This window comes from Artibeus jamaicensis, unplaced genomic scaffold (assembly GCF_021234435.1).
Source record: "Artibeus jamaicensis isolate MK-2021 breed Jamaican fruit bat unplaced genomic scaffold, CSHL_Jam_final contig_2259, whole genome shotgun sequence".
NCBI classification, from domain to species: domain Eukaryota; kingdom Metazoa; phylum Chordata; class Mammalia; order Chiroptera; family Phyllostomidae; genus Artibeus; species Artibeus jamaicensis.
In genome coordinates this window covers 1,530,701-1,555,401 of record NW_026521468.1, presented here as the reverse complement: position 1 = coordinate 1,555,401, position 24,701 = coordinate 1,530,701, and the positions used below count along the sequence as shown (strand labels likewise).

The window sequence follows — 24,701 nt, the reverse complement described above, 5'->3', positions numbered from 1 at the left end:
GTTGATGAAGATGTTTCTTGGCGGTGGGATAGACACGGCGACTGGGCCCATTCAGGTTTTCTGTCTCCAACCCGTCTGCCGCAGGAAGGCGCAAAGGAATACGCCATGCTGCACAACCCTCGCTCCAAGTGCTCTGGCCGTCGCCGGCGAAGGCACCACATGGTCAGCGCTTCCTGCTCCAACACTTCAGCCTCTGCTGTGGCGGAGACTAAAGAAGGGGACAGTGACAGGGACACGGGCAATGACTGGGCCTCCAGCTCCTCAGGTACTGTGAGCAGAGAATGATCTCTTCTTCCCACCCAAGGACTTGGATGAACCCGGGATCACCTCCAAACACTTACCATTACTATGTTTTATAAAATTGCTAATTTTTCCACAACTTTACCTATAAGCATTGGATACAGGGAATATTATTTTTGTTCCTAACTGTGCTGCTTTTAAGTAATGTACTTCTGAGTTTGTGGCCAAGTCCCGATGACAGCTGCAGCGCACCTTCTTCGTTTCTCTTACTCCTTCCTGTCTTAGAGGCCAACTCTCGCTGCCAGACGCCCACAAAACAGAAGGCGAGTCCGGCCCCACCCCAGCTCTGTGTGGTGGAAGCGCCCTCGGAGCCTGTGGAGTGGACTGGGGCTGAAGAGTCTCTTTTTCGTGTCTTTCATGGCACCTACTTCAACAACTTCTGTTCCATAGCGAGGCTCCTGGGGACTAAGACGTGCAAGCAGGTACTGTCTGAAAGTGGCCGGAGTGAGATGGGCCCTCCTTTCGTGCACCACTCTGTCAGCCCTTGCTGTCTCGTGGGCCCGCCTGTCTGGGCAAAGCTCTCGGGCTCAGCCCTCGTGAGCCTGTGCTGCTAGGCCATGAAGTGAGTCTCCAGACACGGCCCCCCTCGGAGGCCGGGCCTAGCAGTGCTTGGGGACCTGCCATCCTCCTTGCTGGCTTTTCATTTCTATCTTTAACCACCATTTAATTCTTCTGAATGTTTCAGCACACTTTTAGCTTCTTCTTTTGGTTCCTGCTTTTTCTTCTAAATGTGTATCGGTTTTCTAGAAGAGACCCCGGGTCTTTCTGGGGATGTTCTTACCTAGTGTACTCCTACTCCTTAGCCGCAGCTGCTGCGCCCTCCATCAGCCTCCTCATTGCTTTATCTACAGCTGTCTTACCACGGGGTTTTCTGATCACCACCCCCAAAGCCAGGCCTAGATCTCACCCCGCTCACTCATACTGTCACCAGAGTCACGGCTTGACAGTAGCCACTGATGCTCCGCAGTCAGGACAAGAATGCCGGAGAGATACTAACTAGAACAGGGACCGTGAATCAGGTGACCAAGCCAGTCTGTCCACAAAGAAAGGAGCACCAGGGCTTGAGCCCTGCCCACAGAGCTCCCTAATTTCTGGAGGAGTCTCTGTGGCCTCATCTTCCTGCTCCCTTTACTTAGAAAGAGCAGTAGAGCCGTGAGTCGAAGTGCCCACTGCTCTCATTGCGGAGCTTAGACCTGTTTCCCTGAGACACAGGTTCTTAACCTAAAGTTCTATCAAAGTGGGTGCCAAACAGTTTTCATGCATATTTCCTAAGAAGAAGATTTATACTTTTCATAGAATCTCAAAAGGGCCTGTAACCAAAAAGGAGGTGGTGTGGGTGGGAAAGAGCTACAAATGAATGCTGTAAAGGAAGAAGCACAATGAAAGGGAACCCGCCTTCTCCTAGTCAAGGCTCTGACATCTTTATACCAGCAGAGGGAGCTAGTACTGGTAGACGAGGGGGGCTCAAAAAAACCCTGAATTATAGATAAAAGATTGTCTACTTATTCTTACATGTTTAAACTTCTGTCACCTTCAAAGTACTCTCCATTTAATGCAACACACCTGTTGAGCCTTTTTTCCACTGCTCAAAAGTTTTTGAACTTCTTGATTTTGATGGTTTTTAGTGTTTCTGCCATTTTTAATTTCACCTCTTAACACACTGGCAAAATGTTTCCCTTTGAGGGTTTTTTTCATACAAGGAAACAAAAAAAAAGGTTGCTTGGGGCAAGATCGGGTGAATAGGGAGGGTGGAGCCCGGGGGTCATGCAGTTGTTAGTCAAAAACTGCTGAACACTCAGCACAGCGTGGGCAGGTGCACTCATAAATTGCCCATTATGAAATGGGCAAATGTGTTGAAAGAGTCTTCAAAAAAACCTCACCAAAGCTGAACTCAGCCTTTCACAACAACGCCAGCTGCCACACTGGTGCAGATGGGTTCCTAGAACACTCAGCCAGGGAGTCCCATACTATAAGGGGCCTGCCCTTTAGAAGATAATTCCGATCTTTGGGGGTCTCCCATCGCGTGTCAGGTCTTACATTCACCATACAAGGTACACAAAGTTGCCCTTCGTAAGGGTACTGTTGTTAAGCCCATATGCAGGGCTTTGTAGGTAGAGCAATAGGTGAAAGCTACTAACCACAAAAGCTGTTAACTGTGTTCAATATCTCCCCTTTCTCAAGTCAAGATAAATTCATGAGAACTTCAGAGCTGTTGTCACCCTGACTCTCTCTGACTATAGAGATGCTCAGTCAGCTTCCTGGAGCTCTCTAGCACCCTCCTAAACCCCTCCCCTGGCTGGATCACTTACGTGACCACCTAGCTCAAGAAGGAGTGACAGGCCCTGTTGGATTTCTTTTCCAGGTCTTTCAGTTTGCAGTCAAAGAATCACTTATCCTGAAGCTGCCAACAGATGAGCTCATGAACCCCTCTCAGAAGAAGAAAAGAAAGCACAGGCAAGGGTGGGACAAAGGACTTTCTGTGGACAAGCTGTTCCTGGGCTCTGCCCTCCCCTCAGACTTCCCATCTGCCTCCCTCTTTAGCCGCTGCCCATCCGTTTGGCATTGCACAACCGAGGGCCAGTCTGCTCAGCATTCCCTGTGGGTCTCTGCCTCGGGCCAGCCTTTCACCCAGCCCTGGATGCTGAGAGTCATGAGATAACTGTTTGGTTTTCTCTTAATCTGGCCAGTGGGAGGAGATCTAGCCTCACTGCTCCACCGTGAGGCCATTTTCCTCGTTTGGTGATTAGTTCACCACAGTGCCCACTTCTCGGCCCTGACCAGAGTTGTTTCGGCTTGTTGTTGGCACCTGTATTGTTTATCTAAGTTGCACAATAACACCATCTAGGTAGCCTTTGCGTAGGGGTCGAAGTTGTTTGTTGTTTTTTTAAATTGACTTTCTGCTTGGCTTGGTTCCCTAGTGACTATCACCTACTGAAGGAAGGAACTAACACCGATTCCAGATACAGGAGGAATCCCCATGGCTGCTCCCTTTCAGTTTCTTCACTCAGAGCATATTCCCAAAAAGCCTTCTTACCTCCCCATCTTGAAACTCCCCCCACATTTTCCTCTCCCCAAAGGCCAAGGAGAGGGAGAAACAATAGTATTATAATAGACTAGAGGGTTTTTGTCTCTTGTTTTATGTATGTTTCTTTGTTAAGGGTGGGGACTGTTGTTTATGTTTAAGTCTAGAGGCATAGTCCAGCAGCATTTGGGATGGATTGGACTCTGGCCTCTCTGTGCCAGAACAGAGGCCTCCCGTGCAGGGACTGGGAAGGACACTCTTCAGCTACCAAAGCACAGTCCCTCAGAGTAGGTCACATTGTCCTCTACTTGAATCTGCAGAGTCCCTCAGGACCATGACCCCAACCTGCCCTGTCTCTCTCTTTCAGGCTGTGGGCTGCACACTGCAGGAAAATCCAGCTGAAGAAAGGTAGGTCCCACCATGGCCTTCTGCAGTTCAGCTTGGGTCTCACCGTTGTGGCCCTCCACCGGCCTGCAGCTGCACTTGTTGGCCATCTACCACGTCTGCAGGTTGCAGCTTTTCTGCAGCAGCTGAGAACAGCTCAGCTTCTCACTGCAGCTGCAAAGATCTCTTAGGAGGTAGAGTTAGGGGCTTTGTGGCCTCTGACCTTCATAGTATGCCATTTTCCAGTGTAGACTTCATTCAGTGCTCAAAGAGCTGCCCTATAATCCCAGACTGTTTCCACACTTTCCCCACAAAACGAATCACCCCATCATAGCTTATGAACAACCATCATCTAGGGTTGCCTGTCATTTCAGGCACTAAATGTGTGTCCAATGGCACTCTGAATCAGCGCCATTGGACACCTGGGAGGGAGGGCAGTCAGGGAGCGTGGCCACTGCAGTGTCCTCGTCTGTTCTCTTCTCTCCTAGATAACTCTTCCACCCAGGTGTACAACTACCAGCCCTGCGACCACCCAGACCGCCCCTGTGACAGCACCTGCCCCTGCATCATGACCCAGAATTTCTGTGAGAAGTTCTGCCAGTGCAACCCAGACTGTAAGGGCCCTTCCGTTTCCCCATGTCTGGCAAACGGCACCCTCGGTGCCGCTCAGGTTGCCCAACCTCCTGTGCCTTTTGCTGCTTACGGGGTCTTCTGATATCTGTTTGCTGTGCTTCTGATATTCTACAAGAGACTGAAGATCTGGAAATGTCATTTTTTTTTTTAAACCCTTACCTCTGTGGTTCTAAAAACAGCAATTACACAGAAATCAGACGCTTTCCCAACTTCACCTTCCAGGGCAGAATTAAGAAACATGAGGATCTTTTTTCTTATGGAGCAGTCACAGCCTCCCTTTCCAGAATGTTTTATAACATACACAGGTTACAGTTCTGCCTGTGTCCAGTTTAGTTTAATATCTGGAGTTTTAATATCAGGCTGGTCTGGTTGTTAGCAAACGGTAGGATGGAGGCTAAAAGCGCTTCTCTCACTTCTCATCCCACCATGCCCTTCCCCCTCAAAGCAGTGTGCTGGCAGCCCTTGCAGAACTCAGTGCCCAGGCAGCTGTGCTGGAAATGCCTCCAGCCCATGCCAGATACCAGTCTTAACCACAGAAGAGGGGCGCTCGGACTGGGGGGCAGGGGTGCAGGAGGGTGGCACAGAACGGATGCACTCGGCTCTCAGAATGACTTGTTTTGATGTTGAGTGTTTCCCAGTGAAAAACACTGATTTCATCTTCTTTGGGGTACTACCCACCTCCCTTCCAAACCCCACCCCCAAGGAGGAGGGAGAGCGTTGTTGGGGGATCTCAGGGAACTACATGTCCACAGTGAAACCTTTTTTAAAAAAATTTTTTAAAGATTTTATTTATTTATCTTTTAGAGGGGAAAGGAAGGAGAGAGGGAGAGAAATATCAATGTATGGTTGCCTCTCGTGCGTTCCCTGCTGGGAACTGGCCTGCAACCCAGGCATGTACCCTGCCTGACTGGGAATTGAACTGCGATCCTTTGGTTCACAGGCCCGTGCTCAATCCACTGAGCTACACCAGCCAGGGCTAAACCTGCTGTTTGATTCTCAGGCATGAATGTTGGATAGTGCTCCGTTTTCATTGGGAAAAAAATTGAGTGTATGGTTATTGGGCAGGGAACTTCTCTCCTATTTTACCAAATATCCTTGAACACGTCATATTGACTTCTCTGCTGTCCCTGAGTCAGACCTGACCAGCACTAGCCAGCTCTTCCCCCAACCTTACCTGCTGCCCCGCCCAGGTCAGAACCGTTTTCCTGGCTGCCGCTGTAAGACCCAGTGCAACACCAAGCAGTGCCCTTGCTACCTGGCCGTGCGGGAGTGTGACCCCGACCTGTGTCTCACCTGTGGGGCCTCCGAACACTGGGACTGCAAAGTGGTTTCCTGTAAAAACTGCAGCATCCAGAGGGGCCTCAAGAAGGTGAGGGCTTTTCTCAGGATTCTGGGCTGGGCGATGCAGCGGGAAGGGCTGGCCGGACCCCAGCAGCCTGTTTCTACCGATTCCTTAGAGGGTTTGTACGTGCAGGTGCTTGCTAAGTCCTGAAAGACACACGTTTACTGAATTAATAAAGTTTCTCTCCCAGCGGTGGGTTAGAAAAGTGACACCTTGAACTGGCCAAATGGAAAGGAGCAGAGAGGATGGACTGGTCATTGATGTCCATTTTTACTGGACACGTAGCAGTGAATTCCCGTAGACTCAGGTTCAGAAAGGCCCAGGTCTAGAGGAAGAGGGTCACGTTCTATTTCCCTCCCACCAGAATAGGGTGGCCGAGGTCTTTTTCTGTTTTCAGATCCTGTTACAGTTGCTAGCTCTTTCCACCTTGCCCCCCCCCACTGTCCACATGCACACCTCACAGATACCCCTCGTCACCCACACCCTAGTCTGAGGTTTGTCTCTCTTCCCCAGCACCTGCTGCTGGCCCCCTCGGATGTGGCCGGATGGGGCACCTTCATTAAGGAGTCTGTGCAGAAGAATGAGTTCATTTCTGAATACTGTGGGGAGGTGAGTGCTATCGGTTTGGCCCACACTCTTATGTGGGGAGGTGCTGTTGAGAAACCCTGATTTTCTGTGGTCCAGACTTCTGTGAATTAGTCTCTAAATAACTCAGTGAGTTCTCATATGGCCTCTTGCGGGATCCCACGGAACAGTTTGCAGTCCTTAAACAAACCACTCTTCTTCATCTCTTTGGCAGCTCAGGCCATACAAGAGGGGCAGGCGGGGAGGGAGGGAGGATGGCTCTTTTCAGCCTCCACACTGGCCAGCCTAGGTAGGGATTGAAACGAAACACCCCGAGCTCAGTATGTTGCAATTTGCCTCATGACACTCAGTATGTGACACCACCACCACTCCCGACTGCTGTCTGTGGACAGGGCTCCGTGCTCTGAGCAGACAGCCTGACACCCCCCCCCCCGCCATCTGATCCTTTTCTGTCTCTGCAGCTCATCTCTCAGGATGAGGCTGATCGACGAGGGAAGGTCTATGACAAGTACATGTCCAGCTTCCTCTTCAACCTCAACAATGGTACGGAGTCCCCCTCATCCCAAGGTGGTCTTGAGCAGGTCCTCCTACCAGATGTGCCTTGTCATGGTCCAGGTTCAGGTCAGCTCTGAATCTTCCAACAGATGCACAGAGCAAGGTGGTGAGATTGAACTCAGAGACACCATGCGCCACAGTTCACTTGCTTTGGGAGAACTTCCATCTCCAGGTTGTGTTTGTAATCGGAGCACTGAGCACTCACACCTCAGAAATCTCCCCTCCCAGATGAGGGCAGGAGCTCCACAATTCCAGCAGGGGGGGCCCACGGGGAGTACTCCCGCATGAAGCTGCATTCTTTTTTGTTTTTTCTTTTAAGCTGCATTCTCATGCTGCCTGCTTTCCCAGCTCCTACTAGTACACTGGGCTTCAGAATCCCACTGGATTGTCTTGTTTTCGTTACTGTGTGATTGATTTTAAGTTCAGGCTCAAGAAGCTATGGACTGGCCTGGCGAGCTCACAGTCTTCCTCGGTTTACTTTACACAGATTTCGTAGTGGATGCAACCCGGAAAGGAAACAAAATTCGATTTGCAAACCATTCAGTGAACCCCAATTGTTATGCCAAAGGTGAGTTCCCAGTGGCGTGGGAGGTGGGCTGGGGAATGTATGCTTCATTTTCTATGATTTCTATCCATTATTTACTCGTTTTAGCTGAGTTACTTTTTGTCCAGAGATAATCATGATTAATGTCTGATACCATTTTGAGCCCCCATCTCTCAGTTTTATAATGTCTTTTTTTTTTCAGTGAAGACATTATAAACATTTCTGCCAAAACACAAACCTTTTAAAGATAATTCTTTCCCCATGTCAGTTGTGAGAAAAAGAGATCTAAAATCATACAGGCAACTTCACTGACTACTTTCTAACTCCACTTCATTTATGTTTTCACTGGGAATTGGGAGAAAATTCATCCAGAGCCAGACTGATTATTGGTTTGGGGTGGACTAGGAACCTAGCCCTGGGTCTATCCTATTTGCAGTGGTCATGGTGAATGGGGACCATCGGATTGGGATCTTTGCCAAGAGGGCAATTCAAGCTGGCGAAGAGCTCTTCTTTGATTACAGGTGAGGCAGCCAGGACTGGTTCTACAGAGGTGGCCCTAGAGGTGGAAAGGGTGGCTGCTGGAATTGATTGGGAGGCTTAAGTGGGTGATACGGAAGAAGGAGAGGGTCTTTTGGTGGTCAGGGCCTTTTCTTGGTTCTGATCCCGGTGCCTTGTCTCAGAAGGGGAAGCATTGCTAACTGCTGTTAAGAAGTGGGAGGGGAAGTGAAACGGGAGGGGACTCCATCTTTTTAATCACAAAAGCCTTGATGGTAATCTCATTCCTCCTCCTGCTCTGGGACAGGTACAGCCAAGCTGATGCCCTCAAATACGTGGGGATCGAGAGGGAGACTGATGTCCTTTAGCCCTCCTGGGCCCTGCGCCTGCGCTTATGGTAGCAGCACTGTCTTTGCTTTCCTGCACACACCACCACCCCTCGACTTCCTGTGCTCTGTCTCCCATGCTGAGAAAACCCCCCACCCACTCCCTCTGTAGTGAGGCCTCACCCGTGTCGGCGGGAACCACACTGTCTCAGTGAGAGGGGAGACAGAGGCATCTCAGGCTGGGGCTCCTGGGAAGGAGCGTTGCGGGCAACGGAGGCTGCTGCTCGGTCCCCAGAGGAAGAGAGCACAGGCTCGGGGTGGGTGATGTATGCTTGACTGATTTCTCGTCACCCAGGCTGCAGGCCTCCGAATCAACTCAGGCAGTTCCTAACAAGCATCAGCCTATAATTCTAACTTCCTGAATCAAGGGTCCTTAGATAATTGGGTTGCCAGCCTCTCTCTTGGGTCCTAAGACCCAGAGAGGACAGGATAAGTGAAGTTTAGTACCTGGAGCTTATGAGTGGTCTGGGTTAAAGAAGGGCCTGGCAGGCAGTGCAGACGAGATTCAGTGGGGAGATGGGTCACCTCACCACCTCTTCCTTCCTGGCAGGGTTCAAACTGTTAGGGTGGGTTCTGAGCATAGACATTCAGTGCTGGGAAAAGAGAAGCTAAGGGCCATCCTTCCATGGACAGAGTGGGCATCAGCCTGATGATAGCAGGCAAACTGCTGAGCTTGGGGCCCAGCAGGCTTTGAGGGACCTCTGTGTATCCTGGAGGATGTGTTTCTGATGCCCCGCAACAAGAGCCAGTGCCTGGTTAGCTCCTCCTAACATTCTAGCTTAGCAACTGCAGGCAGGCATCGCTGCTACCGAAGAAGCATGAAGGGTGTGTCAGGCTGGGTGTGAGTCTCCTATTCCCTGGATCTGTAGTTGTTTCCAGGCCTTCCACTGGCCTTAGAGGCCAGGCCCGCGGAGCCACTGTTACTTATCTCTTCCTGGTAGATGGGTGCAGGCCTGGACTAGGGGGAAGACAATTGGTGTGACTGACTTTCCTGTCTGTAGCACCTGCTCTTGGAAAGGGTGGGTTGACAGTGTGTGTTTGGAGGTGGGCGAGGGGCTCCCACATTGTGTGTGTTTAGTTAGGATGGCATCCTGTGTGTGCACTGCGGACTGGCAGGGGGTATTTGCAGTGTCGAGAAGACTACCCGGGCCATTCTGTGGTGCCGTTCTCTCTGGGATTCATGCAGAGCAAAGCACTTTATTTCTTTTAGAAGATCTGTAGATTGGGGTAGAGTTTGAGCCAAGGTTTCTGAGGTCCTTGCCCAAATCCCATTCCTGAGAGAGGGGAGGGAGAGAGGTGGAAGATTTCCCTCCAGCTCTGTCTCTTTGCCTGGCGGAGGTGGGAGGTGCTGCCTTCACACAGAACTCAGTGAGAAGAGGCCAGCACTAAGAGCTGCCCTGTGTCTATGGCTGCTTGTGCTGAGCTGGCAGGGAATAAGGGGTGTTGTGCTGGGCAAAAAGGACATGGGCAGGCGTAGACTGGCCTGAAGAGGGTCAGAATGGGGAGCAGGCTTCCCCCTGCTCTCTGGGAAAGCAGAGCTGTTCTTTCCCCGTCTGTACTGATCACGCCCTTCCTCCAGCCCCTCCAGGCACTTAATAGCAGCAGCACCCACCACAACCCTGAAATGAACTTCTGCTGCAGTTTGTGTTGGTCGTGTTGGGGGGACACCTTCCAGCTGAACTGTGGGCTCTGAACTACTCATAAATTATAGGGAAAACCAGAGACAGTTGAAGGAGGAGTTAAATCTGTCTGAAATGCCAGGCACTGGCCATGAGGAATAAGTAGGTGGAGAAAACTTACCTGTAGCCTTCGAGAGGCTGGACTGACCCTGCTCTGCCCTCAGTGTGTAGTGTCACCGTGGGCCGACCCTCTGTCCCTGGTGTGTCAGGCCACTGATGCTCCTGTCTCTCCAGCATTGCCATCTTTCCTTGCTGGCCCCCACCTTCCATGACGGGTGCCAACCCCTGCCCCTGGACCAGTAACGATGAATGGAGCAAGGTGGTGGGGGTGGGGGAGGCTGGTATATATGTGCGGCTTTATTGCCGGTGAATTTCACGCACTTTAAAGTCCTGTGGCTTGTGACCTCTTATATGAATAAAGTGGCAGAATCCATTTGGGCACATTGTGTACTGTCTGCTTTGGGGCTGGAAGGAGCCAGGGTTGGTGGTACAGGGGCAGCTCAGGCTGAAGCCTTAGCATTCTGATCCCCACTTTTCTGCTGAGATCTGGTGCTGGGGAGGGAAGGGCATTGGTGAGAACCAGGCAGGCTCCTGGTAGGTCACACAAGGACTCCGAGGGCTCCCCTCAGAGATTTCCAGTCCCTCAGATTAGTTTCCTTAAAACCATCGCACTACCCACCACCCCACCCAACCAGGACACCAGCCACCACACACCGACTGGGGCTCTGCCACTCTGCTTTATTGGAATGGTGCCAAGTCCGAGAGCACAGCTTCAGAATAGACGCCGGGTCAGACCGGCTGAGGGACCGGCTGGCCACACAGCATCTCCAGCACAGGAGAAGTGAACTGCAGACCGTGGCCCCAGCACAGGACAGGACAAATCGATTGATTTTTTTCCTTTTATATAGAAACATAATTTAAAAATTAGAGTGATATATAGTGGTTCTCTAGAGAGAAACTTGGCAACAAAAAATATATATATAAAGAATATGACCTCCTGGGCAAAGGAAGCAGCTTCTCTGAGCGGAGGAAAGAGGGCTCCTCATGCATTGGAGGGGGAGCCGAGCCTTTGGACAGGCGGCAAGCCTATTGCATACCTTGGAGGGAGGAAGAGTAAAGGGCTGGCTAGTCGGTGTGTCTGCATGATTTTTTTTCTATGTTGCAAGTTTTATGGCTTTGGCTAAAGCATGTGAAGCAGCGGAGGTACTAAAGTGCTAAGCTGAGGCCTCTCAGTCTTTGTAAAAAACAAAAGAGAAGGAGAGCCGGGGCCAGTGGTGAAGCCCTCCCTAACCCCCAATGGAGTGGACACAGGTGGAAGACATTCTGTAGGGCAGGGTTAGACTGGGGGATATGATTCAGCCACCTCCTCCCCCATACCTTGTGCATCCCTACAACCCCACACATCTGTCCCTGCTGAGATTGAATGTTTGAAGAGAGACAGTTAATCTCTTCTGCACTCTGTTAATCCCTGGCAGCAGCTGGGACAGGGATGGCAGGAAGGACCTGTCTTAACCCCATGAGGCTTCTCCTTTGTGGCAGAAAAACAATCAGGAGCCTGGAAAAATGGAAATGGGCAAGGCATTGGTTTAGGCAGTGAGGCTTGGCCACTCCCTTTGGTCCCATCTGTAGCTCTGCCCACCAAATTTGGCAGGAAGGGCATCCTCTATATGAGTAGGACCAGCTAAGAGGAGCCAAATGTCCCTGACAGGGTTGGGTGGAGACAGGTACTGGGGGATTCGAGAAAATGGACTTGGTCCCTGAAGCCCTTCTGATTCACTCAGACCTGGACTCCTCCAAGATCTGGGGTAGGTTTTGGTCCCGGGGACCTGGGGCTAGGCCTGGGGCTGGACCTGGGCCTGGGGCTGGACCTGGGGCTGGGCCTGGGCCTGGGGCTGGGGCTGGGCCTGGGGCTGGGGCTGGGCCTGGAGGTGGAACTTGGGTGGAAGCTGGTGTAGGGGCTGTGGCGGGGGCAGAGCCTGAAGTAGGTAGGGGAGGTTTGCTGCCAGGGTAGTCGTGGGTGGCCTTGGGTTCATTGGTGTGGTAGGAACCCTTGTAGCGATGATGTTGCAGATAGAAGAGCACCAACATTCCCACCAGTCCCAGCAGCAGGAAGGCTACCAAAACTGAAGGGGGAAAAAATTCAGGGCAGATCTTAGGGATTTCACCTACACATAGACGCGCATATATCCTTCTGACTAAAGCAGACGTGTGCAACAGTGTCCGCTCTACAACCCATCAGGCTTCCCTAAGTGTCTGCTAGGTCTGAACCCTGGCTTATCCCCTGCTGTCTTCTATTTTTAATATTCTCTTCGTGTCCCTGGTAGTTACTGCAGTTTCTTCTCTCTCTGGATGTTACTATATCCCCATTTCCTCATTCCTTACCCATAGCCGCACCTTAATAATTCAGTTAAAAGTGTAGCATCCTCAAGCACTTAAAAATCTCTAGCTCAGTTACGTGCCACCTTCATTCAGCATTGCCTGTCTCATCCTTCTTTGCACCACTGTGCACCTGGTGCCTTCGCCACCCCTCAGCCCTGGACACATGGGGCGGGAAGGGGGTGCTGACGGTCAGAGGGTGGAGTCAGGAGGTCTGGGTGGGGATCGCACTACTCACATCCTAAAAGTATGGCGACCCATCCTTCATCATGGTAGTATGGGAAGTCTGAAGAGGAGAAAGCACTCGTTAGGAGAAGCCTCCCTCCTTGTGTGGTAAAAACCACTCTCTTTCCCCGTCACCCCTCTTCTGTGTTGTGGGGACATACCTGGGGGCAGGTACCAGGGGTCCAGCTCAGGTGGCACCTCTGCGACAAGGCGTGGCATGGCCCCACAGTTAGATTCAGACAGGTCCCCCTGAACTCGAAGGGCCTCGGCTAGCTCTGCGGTCACGGGTCGAGGGGTCCGAAAGTGGGCCTTGAGGGGAGCCACATTGTTGAATCGAACACCAGACAGGCAGCCTGAGAAACCTGGGGTGTTGTAGCGCTGGATCTCCGGGTCAATTACTCCCGTCTCTGGGGGAGAGAGATGAGTCTTGGACCACCAGTAGCCCTGTCCCCTCCCACCAACTGTAGGTACCCACTTGTCACCACCTGCACTGCGAGTCCCAGTTCCTCCACTCTATTCTAGGCTCCAGGGACTTTGCCCACAATTTCTTACCCCAAACGCACTGTCACCCACAGCTTACCCATGACACGGCCTAGATACAAGGCCTTAGGTGAGTCCAGCTGGCTGTCCACCAACAGGGAGAATTTCTGCTCTGTCAGTGGGAAGTAGTCCACCTGAGGCGGGGCGGGGGAAGGAAATGAGGGGGGAGAACCAGAGGCAGACGCAGCCACGATCGTGCAGGAACTCGGCTCGAATTCTGTCCTCGGTGGTGTAAGTCCTGGCTCTGTCCTCGGTGGGCGACCCCTGGGCCCAGGTACAGGATTGGGTGTGGAAAACCCAACAGCCTGGTTTGGAGCCTTGTTTTTGCAGCTGCTGAGTGGTTTGACTTTGGGAAAACCACTGTACTTCCTGAGTCCATGTAAGGATTTGTAAAACAGCTGTAAGAACACCTGCATAACTGAGCTACCGTGAGGCCCGTTGTTAAGAGTCACACGAGGTAACAAGTGTGAAGATGCTCTGTAAACTGGAATGTGCTCTATAAATGCTAAACATGTGACATTTTCCTGGGTGCTCCCACCTAGACCATGGGGCTACGGTCAGAGCTGGGCCGCCTCCCTCGCACACACCTGGACAGAGAGACTGCGGTAGACCCGGGTGATGTTGACACTGTGCGGTTGGCCGTCAGTGACGGGTCGGGTGGTCAGTTGGTACACGTAGGGACTGGTGCCCAGCTGGTACCGCAGCTGCAGAGTCCCTGTGGGGTGTGGAGGGGAGGTCTCCTCTCAGGTCCTACAATCCCCATTATCTAGGGTTCTTGCAGGTATCAGTGTGTCATGGAGGAGCCAGGGTAGCAGAGGAGCACCTGTCGGGAGCTTACCATCCTCCTTGATGAGCACGGCCATGTAGTCGCGCACGAAGGAGCTGACATAGAGTAGGACAGCGGGGGCGGAGTGGGTGCTGAAGCTGAAGGACACTTCCTCGCCAGTGACGTTATAGACGGGGCCCCGGTAGCCAGGCACAGGCCGGCCAGGCTGTGGGTAGTCGGGCAGACGGTAGCCGGGGCCGTGGTAGCCAGGCACGTAGCCAGGAGTGTCGTAGCCAGGGATGTAGCCTGGCTCGTAGCCCGGCACCGGCCGGCTCAACATGTGGGAGAACTCCCGGGCTGCCGAGCGCAGGGCCGACTGCAGGTTATAGCGCATCCAGGTGCCGGGCTCGAAGAAACCACCGATATCTGAAGGCAGAGGTAGTGAGATCAAGGCCTCGTCCCCACGTGAAGACACTGTCTGTGTCAGCCACACATACCTGCCCCTGGGACTTGCCTTCAGTTCTTGCCACCAACCACAGTTTCATCTAATCCAACCCCTGCATTTTACAGGTGGGGAAACTAAAGCTCAGATGGGTGTTGTTGCTTAAGAATACACAATAAGTGGAGAGCCAAGATTAGCATGGAGATAGCATGACCCCATCCAGCACCTTCACCACTACTCACACTTCCAAACCAAGACCAGGGGTCTCTTGCTGGTCCCTAAGCCCCTGCCTCTCCCTAACTCCGCCAGACTTGCCGTCAATGACCCACTTGCTCTGGTGAATGACAAGGTTCTCCTTAACCGAGAACCAGGCTGGAGGCAGGTGTTAGGAGTGCAGCAAGGGTCAAATAGGAAATGGCATAGGAGGGCCTCATGCAGCCTGAGGTGGGTATGCTTGCAGGGGGGGTAACCTGTGTTACCTTGGTGACAGGGGAAGACGGGAAAGTTATTTGCTTGTTGCATCGGAGTTCTTTTCCTACCACCTAGCTGTACCACCCTTTCTTGTCCCATTTTATGCCCTTGGAGTCGCCCAGCATCCTCAGCTGCCTGATGGCCCCAGCTCAGGGCTCAGGAACCTAGGCACAGCTCGTTTTCTTCTGGTGCTGACCTGATACCCTCCTTCCTTTCTTCCCTGCCACCCCTGCATCTCCTTACACCCTAGGGCTCCCTGCCTTCCCACAGCCAGCAGTGCTGACCGTGGTTGCAGTATGGTCCATCAAATGCCGTGAGGTCACAGTCACATGTGTAGTAGCTGTAGCGCTCCACGCATCGGCCTCCATGGAAACAGGGGAACCGGGGGTGGGCGCAGCGGCCCGTGCAGTTGGGTGAGGTACCCTCAGAGGCATTGGCGCGTCCTTCCAGGTTCAGAGTCACTCCATTCAGACGCATAGCCCTCAAGCAGCCCACGAAGGGGCGCCTCTTAAACTCTGCAGACCCTGGGAATGGTGGGCAGGTCAAGAAATGGGTAAGTGTTGGGGCTGGGAAGGGAGCCAAGCCGGAAAAATGGAACAGAGCCGGGGACTGGAAGGGAAAGGTGGGCCTTCGGCTCACTGGGAAGCAGAGGGGATTGGGAGCTAAGACATGGGGTCCCTGGGAACAAGGAGAGCAGCCTTGAGAGGGTGGGAAGGTTAAGGAGGCTTCAGACCTGCCTCTGGGTTGCCACTCACCGACGTAGAGGGGCTGGTCGTACTCCAGCCAGATGTAGGTCTGCAGGGGCATTGGCCGCACCACCCAGGGCCGGTGGTCCACGCGGAGCCGGGCCTGCTTCACGTTGATGTCAGCCCGCACCAGGTGCCACTCATCATCATTGAACTCAAAGTCCTCCGAGTGCACCGTAAGGTTCTCATCTCCATTCCCCACATCGAAGGCGAAGACCACATCCCGGGATGCTAGACCACGTGGGGGTGAGGGGAGAGACTCAGACCTCCAAGGTCCCACACAGACCACTCAGCCAACACCACCTCTCTTCTTCACTCGGAACCCCTAGAGTGCCCCTCCAGTTTGTCTGTAGCCTGGGACAAAACCCATAAACTGCCCAAACCCTTGTGCCCCAGGTCTCTCCCAAATTTATAGACCACTGAGCCAGCTTCCCAGCCCCACTTCTTGGGTTAGAAGCACAGCTGGTCAGGTAGGAGTCCAGATAAGGAGCCCAAGGCCCAGAGAGGCGAACGGGGTGCCCCGGTCACAAAGCCAGCTTTCCAGACAGAGCTCAGCCCAGGATCCAGGGTCCTTGAAAGCCCACTCCATCCTGCCCCTCACAGGGGCATCTGGCCTGGTCTCTTGCCCCAGCTTCCACCTACCCCATTTCTCCCCAGAGAACAACACCCCATGTTCTTCCCAGTACGTCTGCTCACTGTTTAGTTCCACCCGCACGTAAGGGCGGCACCACTGGTAGTACGGGCCCCCCATGTTCTCTAGGAAGACTCCTGAGGGAGCCGAGGTCCGGAAGTAGAAGGAGATGTCGAGGCTGTGGTTGGCACAGATTGGAGGGAAGCGCAGGGTGGTTCCGGTGTGGAAGGAGATAGTGTTCCAGGAATTGCCTAGAAAATCAGACGGAGGAGGGCCTTGTCCGGGAGGTTGGGGGGGTGGGGTAAGGGAGCTTCAGGGGAGCTGGGGGAGGAAAGGCCAAGCTGACGGCTGGGGAAACCATAGTATCGTAGCAGGACCTGGGGTGTCTGGCCGTGTGTCCTGCAGGCACCTGGGGGGTCAGGTGGCCTAGATGTTGGAAACAGGAGAGCCAACCCTGGAGGGTACACAAAAGGGCCTGCCACTCACGATCGCCATAGCAGCGCAGCGGCCTCAAGAAGAACTGGGCCTCAGAAGTGGAGCGGTTTGTGTCCCCCACCACCACCTGAGTGACAGGCAGGTGGTCCACAAAGGTCAGCAGTCCCTTGTCGGTTCTCCTGTGGAGGTGAGATGCGGAAGCTCAGCCCCTGCCTTTCACATGCCCAGGGATCCAGAAAGCCCTGGCCCTTTGTCTCCCTCACCACTGGGGCTGGTCAGCATCACAGTTACAGTGCAGAGCGGGGTCCACGCAGCTCCGGTCCAGGCCACAGGCGCAGCGCTGGATCCCAGGCTGCGAGCCTCCCCAGTAGAAGTGCTGCTCCTCGTTTCGGCCGATCCAGAAGCTGTATGGGTAGCCTCCTGGGAAGAGGGGCAGGTGGCTTCCAGGCCCTGTCCCTCCACTGGCCTCTAGGCTCCCTTCTTGCCCTTCTAACCAGCCCGGGGGCTCTTGCATCCTCTAGGCCAAGGCTCCAGCTTAACCATCTGGTTTCTTTCTCCCAGGCCACCACTGGCCTCGCCTCCAGCTCTCTGCCTCACCCTCCCAACCCCACCCCCACCCCCAACCTGCAGTGTTGAGCAGCCGGGAATTGTAGCAGGAGAATTCGATCCATTGTTCACAGTGCTGGGAAGCGTTGGCCAGGGCACCGACTTCCTCCCAGGATGCATTCCAGTACTGGACAGCCCCCAGGAATGGCCGCTCCATGCTAGAGCCTGTCACCCGAGTTGTCCACAGCCTGTCATGCCGCACAACTGTCCATGCCCGGTTCTCTGGGGGAGGAGCAGGGACAGCTGCGGCTGGAGATGGGCATTCTCTATCCATCTCTCTGCCCACCTCCACCACCAATGCTGCAATTCGGAGCCAATAAAAGTGGCCAGCAGCTGCACTCCAGCCCAGCTTTGGGCCCCGGGCCCTGTAGGCTGGAGGTGAGGTGCCCAAAACCAGGAAACTAGAATTTATCTGCAAGGCTAGATTACAAATTCGAGAGTGTCCCTTTTCCCTTCTGCCCTCCTTGAACTCCACCGCAGGTTACTCCTTCTGGCCCCTGGCCACCCTTCACTCCTTCCCTGTTTCCCCCACAACCCAGCATAGCCTTGTCAGCTGCCCCTCCACCGCCAGTCAGAGCCCCTTACCTCGGATGTCACAGTACACCACAAATGGCTTCAGGGGGCCACTGCCGTCAGGGTCGATGGTGAAGTTTCCAGAAGTTTTCCCACTAAGCCGATAAGCCTCACAAGATTCCTTATACAAAGCTGGCAGGTGGTAGAGTGAGGGAAAGGCAATTACGGGTTCAGAGGGCTAGGAGAGGCAGCCCCACCACCTCTAGCAGCCTCGCGATCCCCACAACTTTCTCCTGACCCCCCACCACTGTCGCTGACTCTTCCCCATATCCCACAAGTGAAAGGCTTACGTTCATGGCAGGTCACCCCCTTGTAGCCGGTCAGCTCACAATAGCAGATGAAGTCATCCCAAGACTGGTAGCAGCGTCCATCATGCTCACACATGTTGGGGCTGCACCTAAGGATGGGGCCGGCACCGAGGGCAGAAGCCTTGTTGGGAGCCCGAGAGTGGGGTCTGACCCCCACAGGCCCCGTTCCCAGCCCCCGGGAGCGCCGGAACGCCATGAGAGACACCTCGCCCAACTAGCCACTGTGGGCCGAAATGCCAGGGCCTCAGGCAGACCGCAGGGCTCAAGTACTGTTCCCCCTTCCCTGAAAGAGCAAATAATGCTTTGTATCGCACCCCCAAGAGAAAACCTTCTAGGGCCAAAAAATAGATTCCTCATTTCCATCCTGAGCATATGTCACTTTAAGGGGAGACACAGGAGGTGAGAGGTCAAGGAGGAATCATCTTCAGGTGGGAGACTGAGGCGCTGGGACCAGAAGAAAGATTGTTGAGAAAGGCCACTCCCTTTGGGACGTCGAGGAAGAGGGCTTTGAAAGGGCTCACTTCCGGCAGGGAGAGGAGCTACCGGATACCTGTCAGTGATGCCACATGTGTCAAAAAGGATCTCGGCGAAGTGTCCAAGCCGCCGGCCCTCCACCAGAGTCAGGTTGACCAGTTGACCGTCCACCTTGAACAGCTCCATGCAGCCATGGAATGCTGTCTGGTTGGAGTGGCAGTCCCATCGACTGGCCGGCTTGGGACAACCTGGAGCAACCGCCCCTGTGAGGCCCTGCCCACAGGACACCCCGAGGCCCTCCCCAGGGAGATGCCAAGGCAGAGCCAGACATGAAGGGAGGAGGGCAACAGGTAATGGTGACTTTCCAGTTCCCACAGCCCCAGAGTAGAAGGGGTTGATCCCTACACAGCTCTCCATGTCGTCCCACCTGGGTGGACTCCCGTGGCAGCCTTCCCTCCCAGGGACGGGGGTCTGGCAGGGTTAGCTGACACTTACCCCCAAAGAAGTATGAGGTCCCTGTACGGATCAACAGCGGGTATGAGACCCTGACCTCCGCCCCCTCCACATCATCGATGCTGATGACTGCGTGGTTGTCCTGTGCTGCAAAGTTCACCTCATGCCAAAAGCCATCATTCAGGCGGAACCCTGGACAGGAAAGGAGGCTGCTGTTGGTGGGAAAGCACCTGGCCCTAGGAAAAACGTGCTTTTCGTGGGGAGGCAGTACCCCCACTTTGTGTCCCCCTCCCATTGTTAACACTTATCACACTGAGCGGTGACATCCCAGTGTCTCTCTTCACCATCCATAACCCCAGCAGCTTGTACAGAGTCTGCAAAGTTGTAAATGAGTAACAACCACCTCCAGAGACTCCTTGGAACTGGAGAATATACAGGGACTCTCAGCCTTCCTGCTTCTCCCAGCACCTAAGGCCCCTCAGGTCTGCCCCAGGCCCAGCTGCCTCCATCCTCTCCCACCTTTTCCCAGGGTCCTGGGACCTCCTGCTCTGCCCCCCTCACCCTCTCACCCCTCTCCAATATGCAAGGCCTCAGGCCAGGCCTACAACCTCCCCAGGTCTCCTCTGCCCTTCTAGGGCCTCCTAGTGTCCCGCACCCCCATCCGCCCCTCACCCGCGGCGAACTGCAGCTTCTTTCGGCCCGTCTGCGCGATGGACACGTTGACCTGCCCTTCACTGAGCATCAGCTCCACGTGGCCCAGCCCGTCCCCCAGTTTGGAGTAAAGCAGCAGTCCTGTGAGGTCCCAGGTGCGGAAGCGGAAGGAGACTGCCAGGCGGCCGCGGCGCGGGAAGCCAGGCACTTGCAGGAAGTTGTGCGGACCTCCGAAGTTGACCGGGTGAGGAACCGGGTCCAGGCAGCGGAAGGCCACCTTACCCTGGGGCGAAAGTGAGCATCCATCAGCGGTCGAAAGCAACGGGCCTCTGCTGGGAATGCCATTTCCATACTGGTCTAAGATCTTTGTCACAGCGCTCTCTGGGCTTGGGAGCGTGGGGCCCGGGGGTAAGACCTCCATCCCTGACCCTTCTCACCCCCCTAGAAACATGTCCAGCTGCAGAGGGGGTCTCCGCTGGCTCGCTATCGCTGATCTACACCGTCTGCAGGGTGGCCGCCTCCTTCCTTCCGAAGGCCAGAGGCGATTTCCTGCAGGTTTTACTGATTGCGCGCTCCTGAGCTGGGACCGAAGGATTCCACCAACGCGGCCAAAGTTCAAGTCCCTACGAAGCCACCGCACCTCTGCGCGCCCCCTGGCCGCGCCTCTCCAGGCGTCTGCACCTGATTCTCTTTACCTATTCATTGAGCTGGTGGATGGCCAGACCACAGCTTCCTAACCGGGCGGGTAAAGGGGGGAACTTTGGACTTCCCGAATTTCCGTGATGCCCCCCACTCGAGCATCTGGCTGCGGAGAGGTCCTGGGCTTCTGTCTGATGGTCAAGGTCTCTCCCCGCTCCACCTCTTTACTCTGGGAGCGGCTCTGCTGTCCCCTTCTCCCAGACCCCCTGCCCACTGGCCTCGAAGGTGATCCGCGAATGGCGCCGCACAGCCAGGTCCGCGATGTTGACTCGGTTGAAGATGATGTTTTCCATGCAGCCACGGAAATTATGCCGATAGCCGAGGTTTTTCTGCGCGGCTCCCACCAGGCCCCCGATGAACATCTACGGTCGGGGTAGGGGGTGAGGTTCCGGGGTGCGGGAGCACCCGCGCACACGCGCGCTTCCCTTGCGCTCCCCGCCATACAGCTTTGTAAAAGGCTTGGGATACTCATCCCCCCTCCCCCCCCATCAGTATTAACGCTGTAAGCTTGCTGGGCCCCCCTACGTTTGTGTTCTAGTCCCGAACCCAACACCAAGTGGCTGCATGCCGTTGGGCAAGTCCATACAACTTTCTGGGATTCTTCACATGCAGACCGGGGCCAGGGTCTTTACCAACTCCATAGAGCTGGGCAACCCAGACGGGTAATTTTCCCATCTCGCCCAATCCCCTACATCTAGATTTCCAAACTGCATCTCAGTAATTCTGGGCGGGGAGGGGGCGCCGGGGGATCTGTATGTTAACAGCAACAACGACAAAACCTCAGGCCTTTGTGTGAGCTACAAATTTGCCAAAAGCTGCCAGGATATTCAGAAACTGTAAAGCAAGAGCTTGTCGTTGGACGGTGGAGAAAGTGCTGCCCCCCCCACCGACCCACCCAGCATGCCACTCAATCAAAAGAGCCCCTACTCTGCTCACCTCGGAGTCCAGGTTCAGTCTCTCGAAGTCGCCATTGAGAATAAAACGCTGCACGTAGCCATCCAGGGTGAGGTTGGCTTGGCGGCCAAATCGGTCCACGCGCACGTAATGCCAGTGCTGGTCATTGAGGACCCCGCCAGCGCTCACAGATGTGTGCCCGGGCCTCGGTTGGATGGGGCTGCTGCCTGAGGGGCAGTAGGGCTAGGTCAGGCTTTGAACCTGGAGATCCCCAGTAAACCCCCCAGGCCAAGCAGCAGCCAGGGGGAGTGTGCGTACAGAGAGTGGACCACCAGGAGTCTGGGATGGAGTGGTGGTCATCGGCAAGGATGTGACTCAGGGTGAGACAGTTAACCTCTTTGGGCCTCTGTTTTCCTATCGGTAAAACTTGGGGCATGATAGCTGCTTCTACTTCATCATGTGGACGTTCCAAAAAAAAAAAAACCCCAACTAATTAGACCAAAAAATAATGTCCATTTAGTGTGTGTGTGACATTTTTACAGTGAGGAGACTGGGACTGAAGTGCTGTGTCCAGGGTCACACCGCTAGCAGGTAGTAGAGCTGACACTGGAATCCAATCTGCTAACTCGCTGACCAGGGTTTTGCTAGCACCAAATTCTACGCGGGAAAGGCGGGGTGGTCGGTCCCAACAGAACAGGGCTTCGGGGGCAGGCGCGGGTTGGCGCGGAGAAGATGCCTCAAGAGTCGCACCGGTTCGCTCACCCAGGCTCATGTGCAGCAGCAAGTGCGCCCCCTTCAACTCGAGCGTCACGTAGTCGCCCTGGACGCCCTCGGCGTGCAGCAGGAGCCCGTCCTTCTCTTCGGTCTTGAAGCTGAAGGCGATCACGTCCCACAGGCTTCGGCTGACCCCTCGCGGAAAGCGGTACGAGATGGCATCATCGCCGTCGAAATAGAGCACGTCGGACTCTGCGCAAACGACCGCAGGTGGGCCGGGGACCGGGGAGTCTGTGTGTCTCCCAGGGCCCCTCCACGACGTCCGCGCGCACTCACTCACTGTAGGGACAACCGTAGACGCCCAGCCTCAGGCCGATCTTGCCGCGCGGGTTCCAGGCCAAGGGCACGATGCGGAGGTAGCGCGCGGTGAAGTGGTAGTGCAGGTCGTGGCGCACCACCGCCGAATCGTTCACGTTACCGAAGAAGGTCTGAGGGGGGAGGGGAGAGGAGTGACCGGTCCCCACCCCGGACTTGTTCCCCAGCAGCCTCCCAGCCTACAGTTGTCACCCTCAGCCAATCTCCACTTCCCAAGAGCAAACACTCCTTGACCTCCCCTGCTTTCAGGGCTTGATGCAAACACAACTCCCCTAGCCTAGAGTGTCCTCTCCCACGATCGCATCATTTCCTCAGAGCTCAACTCAAGGGTCACCTCCTTCAAGAAGTTCTCCCAGATTTCACCCTAGGGTTGTCAAACCCTGCCATCCGGGAGTGTCTTGCACATATGGCGAGCTTACAGTCCCTCCAGACGGAGTCTCCGGAGTGGAAGTCACTGTTCCTCATCTGTGCCCTCACCATCACCTCCTCCCCTTCCCCACAACTGAATGCCCAGCCCAAAGCTGAGAAGGTCCCCAAAGTGCATGTGCAGGAGGCTGGAGTACCGCATTGTGCCCTTGCTGGTAGAATGGCGTCCAGCTGTCCACTCGGTCTCCATAGAGCAGCATGTAACGTGTGACCCAGTCCCAAGAGTTAAAGGAGCCCTGTGTGGCCACGGCCCGAATCCGGTGCTTCTTCATTAAGTCGATCTGGAGCCAGGGATTCGGGTCCCCGATCCGGGGAGACCATCCGCTTATGCCTACAGAAGGGGCGAGGGCTTTCGCTACTGGCTCCCCCTCTGCCCGCAGCCCTCCAGATCCACCCCACTTCTCCGTGGGGCCAGGTGCTCACCGTGCAGCCGGGCAAAGCGCGGCGTCGTGAAGAGCCCATAGTAGGAGGAGGCACCCAGGGAGCGGGCGTACAGGGGCCCAACCAGCTCTTCGTCACAGCCGTCTGGGTGGGGGGAACAGTCGTATGGGTGGGGACAGCCCCTCCCAAAGGCCCCACACACTGATCCATTAGAGCTCCTCCTCCTCAGTTCCCCAGAGGCAGACCCAGACCTCACTTAAGCCACCTAATCAACCTAGGCCGCAGCAAGTGCTGCTGCACGCTCAGGGGAAGAAGCTGCCTTCTTTGGGGGAACCCTTAAGCCAGACCCTCCCTAGTCCCGTTCCTGCGTTGATACCCGCGGGGCTCAGAATCTCCAACACACAGTTAGAAACTGAGCGTCTTTCAGAACCCGAGTCAGCCTGACAGCAATCCGGCCGAATCCTGAGCAGCGCTCCCACTCAGCATCCCCAACCTGCACCGATTCCAGATCCAGGCCTTGGTCCCAACCCCAGCCAGTCCTGGCATCACCGTCAGCTCCATGTCCAACCTTAGCAACAATCAGCCGCCAACTCCTGCTTGGATCCCAGCCCCAAAGTCCAGCCCTCACCCCCAAACCCTAGCCCCTGGGCCAGTGCTAAGCCGAACCCCAGCCCTTGGCAAAACCTTAACCCAACCCCGGGTCACCAGTAACACCCTTATTCTCAACCCTCAAACCCAGGCACCGGCTCCGGCTTGGATCGTAGTGCCAAATCACGGCCAGGGTCGACTCTATCCTCAGCCTCGGCTCCGAGCCCAGCCCCAGCCCTGGGCGCACGCGCCAGTCTCGGAGCTGCATTGCGGAGCGCGGGGGAGAGGAAGGAAAGGATGAGAGCGAGCGAGCGCCGGCCGGGAAGGGACCCACGACCACCCAGCCGCAATGCGGTTCGGGACGCGCCCTGCAGGCTTTGAACTCCTGGGCCCAACCCTGCCGGCCTCTGAGCCCCGCACTCACAGTAGCCCCAGCCCTGAGCTCCTGAGACCGCGGCAAGCAGGATACAGAACAGCCGGAGACTCATCCTGCGGGGTTGCCAGGTCTCCGCGGCCGCCTCCCGGTGCCCCGCTGGGGCTAGGGCTCCAGTTCCAGCTCCGGCTCCCAGCTCTCCTGGGGTTCGCAGCGGGTCACAGTCTCTCCTCTTCACCCACCCTCTCTCTTTCCTTCTCCTCCGACCCTTCTCTCCCCCCGCCCCCCCTCCCTCAGTCGCTCCTGGTTCTCCGCTGTTCTCTCCGCTCTCCTTTCCACCCTCTGTCCTCTCACCTCCCCCCTCCCCAGCCTCCCTTTCCTAGCGGTGCGCTTTCCCGGACCCCGCGCAAGCGCGCGCCTCAGCATTGCTTCGAAAGGGCGGGGGTAGAGAGCCTCCAGCCACCGGGAAATACCCTGAATAACCGAGGCTGGCAAGGACTGTGGTCGCAGGGGAGGGGGGGGGAAGGGAGGGCGTGGAGAATCCGAGGCGTGGCGGGGGGGGGGCGAGTTGCCTGTGGATGGGGAGAAGAATAAGTAAAACATTCTAACATTTTCCAAAGGCAAATTAC

General features: G+C 55.1%; 2 protein-coding genes across 9 annotated transcripts in view; one reads left to right on the top strand and one right to left on the bottom strand.

Annotated features, from left to right (window-relative positions):
• Positions 1-9,841, top strand: part of EZH1 (enhancer of zeste 1 polycomb repressive complex 2 subunit) — a 29,429-nt gene extending 19,588 nt beyond the window's left edge. For 7 of the 8 annotated variants that reach the window (XM_053660098.1, XM_037148929.2, XM_053660095.1 and 4 more), the window contains 11 exons: positions 85-265; positions 526-722; positions 2,663-2,754; positions 3,690-3,730; positions 4,195-4,320; positions 5,530-5,708; positions 6,195-6,290; positions 6,728-6,809; positions 7,309-7,389; positions 7,802-7,886; positions 8,168-9,841. In XM_053660098.1, the coding sequence (XP_053516073.1) occupies positions 85-265; positions 526-722; positions 2,663-2,754; positions 3,690-3,730; positions 4,195-4,320; positions 5,530-5,708; positions 6,195-6,290; positions 6,728-6,809; positions 7,309-7,389; positions 7,802-7,886; positions 8,168-8,228 (1,221 nt within the window). In that variant the 3' untranslated portion in view covers positions 8,229-9,841. Of the gene's footprint in view, positions 1-84; positions 266-525; positions 723-2,662; positions 2,755-3,689; positions 3,731-4,194; positions 4,321-5,529; positions 5,709-6,194; positions 6,291-6,727; positions 6,810-6,910; positions 6,994-7,308; positions 7,390-7,801; positions 7,887-8,167 lie in introns of those variants that run through there. The other variant, XR_008390629.1, reaches the window with a different exon arrangement.
• An 808-nt stretch (positions 9,842-10,649) lies between these two features.
• CNTNAP1 (contactin associated protein 1) lies at positions 10,650-24,309 on the bottom strand. Its single transcript, XM_037148966.2, has 24 exons — positions 24,124-24,309; positions 23,154-23,255; positions 22,868-23,061; positions 22,270-22,417; positions 21,978-22,181; positions 21,258-21,442; positions 20,540-20,683; positions 19,644-19,905; positions 19,014-19,163; positions 18,595-18,766; positions 18,027-18,133; positions 17,749-17,868; positions 17,182-17,385; positions 16,821-16,977; positions 16,609-16,736; positions 16,188-16,373; positions 15,501-15,722; positions 15,030-15,269; positions 13,905-14,258; positions 13,654-13,781; positions 13,107-13,200; positions 12,688-12,933; positions 12,540-12,587; positions 10,650-12,048 (listed from the first exon to the last, which is right to left on the bottom strand). The coding sequence occupies exons 1-24, from the start codon at positions 24,185-24,187 to the stop codon at positions 11,699-11,701; spliced, it is 4,209 nt and encodes a 1,402-aa protein (XP_037004861.2). The 5' UTR covers positions 24,188-24,309; the 3' UTR covers positions 10,650-11,698.
• Positions 24,310-24,701: the final 392 nt, after the last annotated feature.